General features: G+C 46.6%; 1 protein-coding gene across 2 annotated transcripts in view; it reads left to right on the forward strand.

Moving 5' to 3' along the window:
- Nucleotides 1–1518: 1518 nt before the first annotated feature.
- Nucleotides 1519–12009, forward strand: part of ADRA1A (adrenoceptor alpha 1A) — a 128069-nt gene continuing 117578 nt past the window's right edge. For both annotated transcript variants that reach the window (XM_042243117.2, XM_042243118.2), the window contains exons 1-2: nt 1519–1838; nt 3089–4626. In XM_042243117.2, coding sequence (XP_042099051.1) covers nt 3744–4626 — 883 coding nt within the window. In that variant the 5' untranslated portion in view covers nt 1519–1838; nt 3089–3743. The remainder of the gene's footprint in view (nt 1839–3088; nt 4627–12009) is intronic.

Raw genomic sequence — 12009 nt, forward strand, 5'->3', positions numbered from 1 at the left:
CTGGAGGGGGTTGCCATTTCCTTCTCCAGATAAGTGTCGGTACCACTCCTATAGATGTGGGGGTAGAATGGCATTGTTTTTAAGAAAGAGGTCATCTATACACTAGGTCTTGGATGAAGCAAAAAAATCCCTTCTCCCTGCTTCCTCCTCCCCTGATCTTCCTGAGGGCATTTCTATGAGATATTTTGAGGTATATTGCTATGATAAAAGCCTTCCAAACATTTCTCTTGAAAAAGGTAATAATAAACTTCTGTTAAGGGGAGGGAATTCAAGTACTTACCTCTCTGTTACTATTTAACAGAACCTACTATATTCTACAAACAGAGTGTCTTGCCTGAATCAATAAAAATGAAAGGAGGGGACTTAGGAGATGGGAATCAAGAATGGAGAAAATTCTGGCATTTCCCCAATATTCCAAAGCACAGATGACATTTATTCAACTGTAAGGTAAAAAGCACATGGGATTTATCAAAAAAAAAAAAAAAAGTGAATAAGACTGGCAATGTCAACTATTCGAGCTCTAATTATTCATTCATTAAGAAAATTAAAGAGAAGTAATACTCTTTTGTTGGGGGGGGGGAGGGGGGTGGTGGAGGGGGTCATAGTTCCCAGGTGACACCAGTGGTAGAGAATCTCCCTGCCAATACAGGAGACACAAGAGACATGGATTTGATTCCTGAGTCAGGAAGATCCCTGGGAGGAGGAAATAGCAACTCACTTCAGCACTCTTGCCTGGGAAATCCGATGGACAGAGTAGTCTGTCAGGCTACAGTCCATGGAGTGACAAAAGAGACACCACTTAGTGACTAGACAACAGCACTCTTTTAAAGGATATATTTTCTTATGGAAACTGGAAAATAATAAATAGCACTTTAAAAACACTAAGCTGTGTAAGAAACTGCAGTGGAACCAACATGCTTTCTTAATCCATTTATCTGCAGAAATGAGAAGTGAATCATATTTCAAAAGGTTTAGATATGCTCACTTTATTCTTCTGGAGTTATAATTTTATTACAATCAGATTTATTGAAACTTATCTGATTTTACATTCTTCTTAAAACATCTGCAAATAATATAATTCACCTGCATATTTGGCATAACAATATGCTTCTTTTCGATTTTAACAGAACCTAGTCCAAGCGTTAATTGAATCAAGCTGTTCAAAAGTAAATCTCCTGGGCATTTCTTTGAGCACATCATACGCACTGTAATACTTGTCTGGCAAATGTCTATTTTTCTTTATTTTTAAAATCAGGATCATGTAAAGAAGTTATTTACTACAAATAAAAAAATTCCTTCTCCCCGCTTCCTCCTCTCCTCTCACACACTTTCTTAAAGTAAAGCGAGAACCTAATTCACTCAAGGTAAAAGGCAAAAGCCAAAAATTAAAAAACAAAACAAAAAATCTAGTGGGCGCGTAGGGCCTATTACCGCCGAGTAATACGGTAACAGCAGGAGATTACGGTACTAGCCGGGGCTACTGACTGTGTTACGTCAGCGAGAGCCGCAAAGTTCCTTGCCAGTCTTTGCTGATGTAGGAGAGCTGAATATTAAAAGGGCGAAGGTGGAGTTACTGCTTGACTGTGTTTTTTTTTTTTTTTTCTTTTTCTCTTTTCTTTATTGTTAAAATCTCCAGGTAAAGCGTCTGTGAGCCAGGATCTTAAAGACGTCTCTGGTAAAGGGGTGAGTCAGAGGGTGCAAAACGACCGGGAACTGTTTGGTGGGAGAGACGGTCCCCTCTCCCCGCAGGGAGAAGGCAGCGGAGTTGCTCGGGGGACCGCCGGCCGCTCCACTTCTCTCGGCGCGCGCGCACCAGTGGCTCTGCATCCGCGCTCCAGGTGAGTGCGCTGCAGGGCCGGGCGGGTGAGGGCAAACCTCCCGGGGCCTTCAGGCGAGACCCTACTCCCACTTTCCCTAAGCTCCTGCTCCGTCTTTCACCCCCTTCCCCACCCCACCGCGTTTCCCTCTTGTATTCTGGGAACTTATCTCCTAGTTAACAAGTGTGTTTTTAACAGCGTATTTATCGCTCCGCGGGTAAGGGGAAACGGGTTTCTGCAGTTGCTTGCGTTCTGTTATCACCTGTGAGCTCTAGAACTTGGGATTTTCACGGAAGCCTTTGCTGAGGGAATCCCGCCTCGGGGCCCAGCCGCAAGGTGGGTCCCCATTCCCCCGCATTCCCACCGGAGTCCCTGTGGTCTGCTCGCAGCTATGGAAATCTACCTTTCTTACGCAGACGGTGACCCCCGACTCGGAAAATAAACACGAGGCGCCCCTGGCCGCCGGCTCGCGGACTTGATTTTTACGCCTACAAAATCCGCAGTGACTGCCGCCAGCAAAGCCCCTTAGGCTTAGCGATGCTCCCTGCTCCCACTCCTCCCCGGAACCCTCAGGGCCCTTCTGGGCGTGGCTAGAGGCTCGAGTCCTCCGGGACCCCTGAGCCTGTGGCTCGGAAAGGACTCTCGGACCTTTCCTAGAGTCGGGTTCAGCCCTCGTTGTGTCCCGAGGGCTTTGCTCTGGACCCGGCTTTCAGGCCGGCTTGGCTGGTCGACAGACCGGCGCGCTCCGCACGTTCAAGTGTGAATTCCTCTGGCGTGAGCTTGCGCGTGGCACTGCCTCTGCGGTCCCCGGGTCTCGGCGACTCCCTCTCCCAGGCCGCCCCCTCCAGGTGACTGCGAAGCAACCTGTCCAAGTGGCCACCGGGTAGATCCTCCGGGTTTCCATCAGCTTGGCTCGGTGCGGCATACCCTTCAGCCTCAAATCGCGCCACTCGGGCTAGATTTTAATTTCAAGCTAGACTTAAATTAATTTATTTTCAGATTTTAATTTCACGCCGGCCGTGCTGGAGCTTGGGGTGTGTTTGCCTCAGTCCTTGAACACCGCCAGAGGCCGCGAGGAGGAGCGCGCCAGGGCAGGTGCCCAGCGGCTGGGCACGGCTCGCGGTCCCCTCCCGCGCGCTGGGCTGCGGCAGGACGGGTCGCTTTGGGATCTGAGTCGGCGGGGCTCCCGGCCGGGTCAGACCCCGCGTCTAGCACGGCCTCGCTCCCCGAGGCGGCTGGCTTACACTCTGCATTTCTTTGCGCTCTTTCAGGACAACGCTGGCAAACTACTCTCCGCAGCCATCTCGCTCTTGGTGAACATTTCACAGCCGCGTTTCCCCTTGGCCTGCGCGATCTGTCATGAATGCAGCCACACCGAGTGTAACTGCGGGTGGGGAGAAGCGCCCAGATGCCAACGGTCCCCGCCTTTGAGAGTCGACGGCAGACCAGTACTTGCTTGTGGTTTGTTGGGGGGAGACTGAAGTTTTGAATTCCAATTATGTGCAGAATGCTCAAACTTCTCACTCGGACGGAGCGGACAGTGCAGGAAAGGGGACTCCCATAATTCTGGGATTGCGTTTTGCATCGCGTCTCCCTGAGTTCCGTGCTAAGGCTCGGATAGGGAGGGAGCCGGGGCCCCGGGCCAGCGCTACGGGTGGAGAGGGTCGGCTGGCAGCTCCGCGCGCCCCTGGCCATGTCGCCTTTAAAGCCCTACCCCTTTGCGTGGCCTACTGAGGGTTTCCCGGGCTGGCCGGAGTTGCTTCCTCCCTGCACGTTCTCTCTTACCCCCAGACAACCCCAGCAGACGAGGCTCCTGGGAGCCGAGAGCTTTTGACTCCCCGCTCCCTCGCTCCCCTCCTCCGTTCCCGCCGAGGGGTGGCCCTCAAGAGCCGGACTTTGCCGCCCCGGCCCCGGGGGGCTGGGACCATGGTGTTTCTCTCCGGAAATGCCTCCGACAGCTCCAACTGCACCCACCCGCCGCCACCGGTGAACATTTCCAAGGCCATTCTGCTCGGGGTGATCTTGGGGGGCCTCATCCTTTTCGGGGTGCTGGGGAACATCCTCGTGATCCTTTCCGTGGCCTGCCACCGGCACCTGCACTCGGTCACACACTACTACATCGTCAACCTGGCGGTGGCCGACCTCCTCCTCACTTCCACGGTGCTGCCCTTCTCCGCTATCTTCGAGATCCTGGGCTACTGGGCCTTCGGCAGGGTCTTCTGCAACGTCTGGGCGGCGGTGGACGTCCTGTGCTGCACGGCCTCCATCATGGGACTCTGTATCATCTCCATCGACCGCTACATCGGCGTGAGCTATCCTCTGCGCTACCCCACCATCGTCACCCAGAAGAGGGGCCTCATGGCCCTGCTCTGCGTCTGGGCGCTCTCTTTGGTCATCTCCATCGGGCCCCTCTTCGGCTGGAGGCAGCCGGCCCCGGAGGACGAGACCATCTGCCAGATCAACGAGGAGCCGGGCTATGTGCTCTTCTCGGCCCTGGGGTCCTTCTACGTGCCGCTGACCATCATCCTGGTCATGTACTGCCGGGTCTACGTGGTGGCCAAGAGGGAGAGCCGGGGCCTCAAGTCGGGCCTCAAGACCGACAAGTCAGACTCGGAGCAGGTGACGCTCCGCATCCATCGCAAAAACGCCCCGGTAGGAGGCAGCGGGGTGACCAGCGCCAAGAACAAGACGCACTTCTCCGTGAGACTGCTCAAATTTTCGCGCGAGAAGAAAGCGGCCAAAACGCTGGGCATCGTGGTCGGCTGCTTCGTCCTCTGCTGGCTGCCTTTTTTCTTAGTGATGCCCATTGGTAAGTCTTAACATCAGCTCTTCCCCTTCTGCTATCCTAGACTCACAGGCACGGGTGGATGAGAAAGGATCTGCATTTCAAACGGCAAAGCTAGGAGGGCAGTTAGGAAAGACTTCCCTGTAGAAAAGTAAAATTTCATTCCCTTTCTGCTCCAGTCTCACGTATATTCAGTCCTAGGGCACTTTTTCTCGACTACTGCAAAGTGGTTTCCCACCGATGCAGATTAATTGGTCTTCTTAATAAGAACATTAACTTCTGCTAATGCTTTTAAGCCTGTGTTTAACCTAAAAACATCCATCCTTGGATTTCAAGTCTCTGAGTCTCCTCCACCAGGCACTAGGCAGGGGCAATGGAATGTCACTTTCATCTCTGCTGCTGTGGACTGCAAATTCTCTTGGCCTAAAAATAAGCACGATGCTTATCCTGAACAAACTTGTGCAATTTGATTATTAGATTAGATTATTCCTAAGGGTTAGTGAAAATGGTCTGCTTGTGTTCTATATCTGTGTTCATGTTGTTTTCTGGATTCTGTGTGGAAGAAACTATAACGAGCTACTGGCAAGAAAAAATATATCTCCAAAACAGTTTAACCTTTAAAGAATTCAATATACTGTTTCCAATAAGTAAATACATTCCCCTTTATTTTAATGCTAAGTATTAAACCAAACAGTAATGTTACAGATCCAGTTTTCACAAATGCTGAATGAGCTGTTGTCAAAACTAATTAGTTCATTATAAGTGTCAGCAAGCTGATGCACTTGGATTCATCATTTACCTCCGGAAGGCCTTCCTGACAACCTAGAATGGTTGTTTACTATTTTTAGTTTGTGAGCTCAGATGTAGACCCACACACATTGGTTATCCATTAGCTCAAGCACACAAAAAATTACAATAAAAAGTCATAGACGTCTGTACTTTAGGGTCAATTTACATGGCATGTACTGAAAGTCCTATTATTGGCAACACCGAGTGGTCATTGCAGCTATTATTTTTTGAGGGCTAACTATGTTTCAGACATTAACAATTTGATATCATTAGTCCTCTCAATAGCTAAGTGAGGTATATGTAATTATTCCAAAATCACAAGTCAGGGGAAGGAATTCTTCAAGTTCTAAAGCTTTGCTGTCTACTATCATAACCACTAGCCCCATGTGTCTATTGAATGTAAGTTAAAATTAAAGAAAATTAGTATTCAGTTGCTTAGTCCCACTGGACCATTTCAAGTGTTCAGCAGCCACATGTGGCCAGCGGCTACTGCCTTGTACAGCAGAGATATAGAGTATTTCGATCACTGCAGAAATTTCTACCCAACACGGCTGCTTGAGAGGCCCTTCCAAATTCATTCCCTGGCCTTTCATCATTATTGCATTCTCTGCTTCTAGAACGACATCACAGCTTTGATTGTATTTATACAACCTTCTTTACCTGAGCCACTGCCTCCTTACCTATCATCTACATCCCATCCCTTCCTCTTGAAGTTTGCACATTTACCTATGCATCTGTTCACCTGTCAATTATTGTATTTATTAAACACTTGTTCTATACACTTAGGGTGAACAAGACAGAAAAGTCCTTGCACTGAGATGTTTGCAATCTTTGGGGGGAAATAGACAAAAACAAATAAATATACCTTTAAAAGTCAAGGATTAACAAGCACTATTTTAAAAGTAAACAGGATAATAAGATAGAGACTGGGATGACAATGTGGTGAGTGGCATGGAAAGTCCTCTCTGAAGAGGTGATATTTGAGCAGAGACCTGACTGAAGTGAGGAGCAAGATTTGCAAATTCTAGGAGGAAGAGTTTTCTGGGCAGAGGCAATAGCCAGTGCAGAGCTGGCAAGGAACCTGACCTGTCTTTTAGGCCAAAGTCGAATTTGCATATTATTCTAATTGTGATGGGAAGTCATCCAATCAGAGAGGCTTTATCACGTGAGTGGCTGGTCTTGTATTTTTAAAGGATGGTTCTGGCTGCTGGGAGGAGTGAAGACTGTTTCCCAGATAAGAGTTGAAACAGGGAGACCACTTAGGTGACTGCTGGAGACATCAAGAAGGGAAAAGTGGGGAAGCCCTGTACTCAGGTAAAACAGGTGGGCATGGTTCAAAGTGATCCCAGTTCAGTTCAGTTGGTCAGTCATGTCCGACTCTTTTTAACCCCATGAACTGCAGCACGCCAGGCCTCCCTGTCCATCACCAACCCCGAAACTCATGTCCATTGAGTCAGTGATGCCATTCAACCATCTCATCCTCTGTCATCCCCTTCTCCTCCTGCCCTCAATGTTTCCCAGCATCCGGGTCTTTTCAAATGAATCAGCTCTTCGCATCAGATGGCCAAAGTATTGGAGTTTCAGCTTCAACATCAGTCCTTCCACTGAACACCCAGGACTGATCTCCTTTAGGATGGACTGGTTGGATCTCCTTGCAGTCCAAGGCACTCTCAAGAGTCTTCTCCACACCACTGTTCAAAAGCATCAATTCTTCAGCACTCAGCTTTCTTTACAGTCCAACTCTCACATCCATACATGACCACTGGAAAACCATAGTCTTGACTAGATGGACCTTTGTTGACAAAGTAATGTCTCTGCTTTTAATATGTTGTCTAGGTTGGTCATAACTTTCTTTCCAAGGAGTAAGTGTCTTTTAATTTCATGGCTGCAATCACCATCTGCAGTGATTTTGGAGCTAAAAAAAATAGAGTCAGCCACTGTTTCCAGTGTTTCCCCATGTCTTTCCCATGAGGTGACGGGACCAGATGCCATGATCTTAGTTTTCTGAATGTTTAGCTTTAAGCCAACATTAAATTTGGACACAGCATATGAAAAAAAGAGAGGAGTAGAGATAACTTTTGGGTTTTAGGCCCTAACAACTGGGTAAATAGTAGTATTTCCTGAGATTGGAGAAACTAAAGAATCATGGAGTGGTAAGGGGCTGGCAGGAATGTGAAGCACAAGTGCTTATTTTATACAGTCCATGCTGAGAAGTGTCTATTAGATGCACAAGTAGGTATGTCAAGTAGGCAGTTACATGCATGTATTTGGAGCTAAGAGGGGAAGCTGTTTATGTTTAGCCAAGCTTATGATATAACCTTGGGACACATCAACATATTTCCACAGAAATGGAAGGATATGCAAGTGAGAAAGTGTGGAGAGAAAAGAGAGATGAAGACTGAGCCTTGGACCCTGATATTTGAGGGTCAGGAAAAGGAAGAGAAATGATCAGCAAAAGAAACTGAGAAGAAGTGGCCAGGGAGGTAGAAGAAGGTGATGTCCCGGAAACTGAATGGAGATGTTTCATGAAGGCAGGAGTCACATGCAGTTGCTAGACCAAGTCAGAGGACTGGGAATCCACACTGGGCTTGGCCTTGTAGAGGTCTTTGGTGATATGAGGAAGTCCTGAAGGAAATGGCAACCCACTCCAGTATTCTTGCCTGGTGAGAATCCCATGGACAGAGGAGCCTGGCGGGTTACAGTCCATTGGGTCGCAAAGAGTTGGACACAACTGAGCAACTAACACTTTCTCTGAGGACAGTAGTTTCAGTGGAGTGATGGAGACGAAAGCCTGATTGTGCACTTTTTTGAGAGAATGAAAGGTGATGTGGAAGGGTTTTACTAGACTGTGGGACAGGGAAAGGCAGTGTAGCTACAAGGATCTAGGGAAAATTTTCAAAGGTGGAGATAGGATATCATGTTTATTTTCTGATGGAAATTATGGCCTAGAGAGATCCTGATGGTACAGGCAAGGGAGGACACAAGAGGGTTTGAAAATGATGGGGAAGCCAGAGTGTGTGAGCACAGAGGCAGTAGGTAAGGAGGGGAAAGGTCAAGATCACTTCCAAATACATGCATGTTCTCCATGAAATAAGACTAATGGTCATCTCAAAATTTGATGAAATTTATGTATTTTTAAAACTAAGCTGATTTTAATTTCAGAATGACTAAGAGAATAGAAAACATTCATTTTTAAAAAGCAAATGTTCCTACCAAGCCAAAAGCATCATTGTGAGAGTTAAATCCTAGATGTAGATAATGCTGGTGGCTTCAGCCTGGCTTTATACATCAGGAGTAAATTGTAGTCAGATGAAAGTACACATCAGCTTAATTTCTCTTTCTTTGGGTTCCCTTCTATATAATTCTGCTCATCGTTAAAAAGAAATGAACCAAATATCTAAGTGTTTATGAAAATGTCCTATGGCATCTCTATTCCCTATTTTTAATAAATTGAGTTGGAAAGAAAAATATAATTAAGATCATCAACTAAAAGTGAGGAAGGAATAGGAAGTGATGGTAGTTTGAGGAGTGAAAGAAAATGTGAACGATCAGTCTTTGAGGTGAGAGAGTAAATAGATGATGGAAATTTTCTAGAGTTACCAGAAGGTCCTGAGGACATGTTTGAGACTTAAGTTCATATATTTAAAGGAAGACCAATCAAGAAGGCTGAATGCTAGTCTTTCACAGCTAAGAGGCTGGGGATGATAGGGCATGTTGCTGATGACTGATTATATCTAGGGGCTAAAGTAACGAAGGGGAGACTGTGAAGGAACATAGGCTAGATCAGATTGTGCTGTTTGTGTGCTCACTCAGTCGTGGCTGACTCTTTGTGACCCCGCAGACTGTGGCCCATTAGGATCCTCTGCCCATGGGATTATCCAGGAAAGAATACTGGAGTGAGTTGACATTTCCTCTTTCAGGGGATCTTTTCGACCCAGGAGTTGAACCACGTCTCCTGAGGCTCCTAGATTGGATTAGGGGCCATACAGAGCCAGATGGTGGGAACAGCTCAGATAAGGATGGGTGACTGGGAGTTTGAGACTTCCAGTGGTGGCTTAGCTATCCAAGAAGAGGAGCATAATAGACTGGCTCTTGAGTCCCTCTAGGGAAAAGGAGACTCTGGTCTTAGAGCTTCTCTTGTGGATCTGCTGTCTTGGGAAGCTGGTAACATTGAAGTGAAAATGGGCACAAGATCACCAAACCTACCAAATCTATGATCCACAGTTTCTTTTTGACACCAAACTAGAACCCATGCTCCACAACAAAAGAAGCCAATGCAAAGGGAAGCCCGCTTACTGGAACTAGAGAAAGCCCCTGCACAGCAGAAAAGACCAAGCACAACCAAAAATAATGAAAATAAATATGCAAAAATAAATTTTAAAAAATTCACTCTAAGGTATAAATGACTGATTATTACGTCAAGTGTGATCTCCCTCCCCTGAAGGGGTTCTTGGTTTCAGGAAAATATTTAGGATATGCGAAGAAGACAAGGCTTGTTTCTTCCCAGAGTGATTGGCTGTAGAATAGGTGCCAGGCACTGTGTTGGAACAAAAAGTTGGCCAAAGCACAGACTCTGCCCTCAAGGGTCTCACAGTCTAGTTAAGGAGACAAATTGAAAACAATGGTCACAAATCTATGAGATTGGTCCTCAAAGTGATATTACAAATGCTAAGGAATAGAATAGAGAACAATGTCTGGAAATCACTACAGAAGCATCTAGACGTATTGCAGTTAACTAAGCAGAGGCTTGAAGACTGCACTACATCTCATGAGCCATCAGTGAGACGTTGTTTGTTTTTAGTAACTATCTTAAGTACATTTTTCATGCAAAATGTGGAGAGAAGAATAAATATGCCATTATGTTATTATACCCAAGGGACATGAGCTCTTAAGTAGGACAAGTAGTCTCTTGGGAAGAGAGCTTATGGGTTTGCCCTCAGCTGCCAGAGGACAGAGGGCTTGGAAACTGAAACCAGAGCAGGGATGGGTGTACTGTGCAAAGCTGAGGGATGAAGCACCCACCTGTGCAGGAACCAGACCAGGATAATCAGGTGAGGGGGGACCTCCCATCTCATTGTGAAGGCCCCTCTGGATTTGTGAGAAGGCTCTGTCTCCCCATGGACTCCACACTTCACTCTCTCCCCAGTTCTTCCCCACCAGGGTTGGGTTGGTTGGTGGGCTGAATAGCCTGATTACAGGTAGAAATCTGACTTTTCTGCCTTCAAGTCTAAGTCTTGCTAGCCTTGTCTTCTTCCCATATCCTAAATATTTTCCTGAAACCGAGAACCCCTTTAGGGGAGGGAGATCACACTTGACGTAATGATCAGTCATTTATACCTTAGAGTGAATTTTTAAAATTTTATTTTTGCTTATTTGTTTTTATTATTTTTGGTTGTGCTTGGTCCTTTCTGCTGTGCAGGGGCTTTCTCTAGTTCCAGTAAGCGGGCTTCCCTTTGCATTCGCTTCTCTTTGTTGTGGAGCACGGGCTCTAGGGCATACGGTCTTCAGTAGTTGCAGCTCATCAGGTCTTGAGCAAGAGCTCAGTTGCTCCAAGGCGTGTGGGATCTTCCTGGACCAGGGATTGAACCCATGTCCCCTGCATTGACAGGTGGATTCCTAACCACTGAACCACCAGGGAAGTCCTAGAGTGAATGTTCTTAGAAAACAAGTTTTGATCAAGAAGCTAAATAAAGAGAATTTGAAGCTGTTAGATTTCAACATTGGAGAAGGCAATGGCACCCCACTCCAGTACTCTTACCTGGAAAATCCCATGGATGGAGGAGCCTGGTAGACTGCAGTCCATGGGGTCGCAAAGAGTTGGACATGACTGAGCGACTTAACGTTCACTTTTCACTTTCATGCATTGGAGAAGGAAAATGGCAACCCACTCCAGTGTTCTTGCCTGGAGAATCCCAGGGACGGAGGAGCCTGATGGGCTGCCGTCTATGGGGTCGCAGAGTCGGACGCAACTGAAGTGACTTAGCAGCAGCAGCAGCCTTCAACATATGAAAGAAGGAAGGGTATAAACTGTGCCTCAAGGAACCTTGGGACCTGGAGTGTGTGTTTCATCTTTGCCTATTACATTCTTTTGTCTAGAGCCGAGTGGTACCAAAGGCAGTGTGCTGGATGAAGAAAGTATTGACCTGAGATTTCAACCTAGGCTTTCTTTATTCATAAAATATGGGATGTTATATGGGTCAGCTGCCTAGTATAGCACCTAGCACAGAGCAAATGGCAATAAATGTTAATCTTATCTGAATTCATACGTTTCACAGATCATTACTGACATATGTTGATGTGGGATGTTGCCATGAAGAGTGGATGCCTTTGGAGGTCTGGGCAAAAGAAAGCATTAGAAAGAAGGGGTTTGGGGAGGGGGAAGCATTTACTGAACACTTGGTTATATGCATCAGAACTCTGGACACATCTGATTTACATTCAAAATAAGTATTATTATTGTACCGAGCCATTGCCATCATCTCTGAATGAAAGGAGAGAGCACTGGGCTGAGCTGTGGTTCAGATGGACATTACTATTTGAGAATTATTTTAAAATAAAAAAAGACAGCACAGCAACTTCCCTGGCAGTCCACTGGTTAAGATGCCATGCTTCCACTGT

This window comes from Ovis aries, chromosome 2 (assembly GCF_016772045.2).
Source record: "Ovis aries strain OAR_USU_Benz2616 breed Rambouillet chromosome 2, ARS-UI_Ramb_v3.0, whole genome shotgun sequence".
In the NCBI taxonomy this organism is placed as follows: domain Eukaryota; kingdom Metazoa; phylum Chordata; class Mammalia; order Artiodactyla; family Bovidae; genus Ovis; species Ovis aries.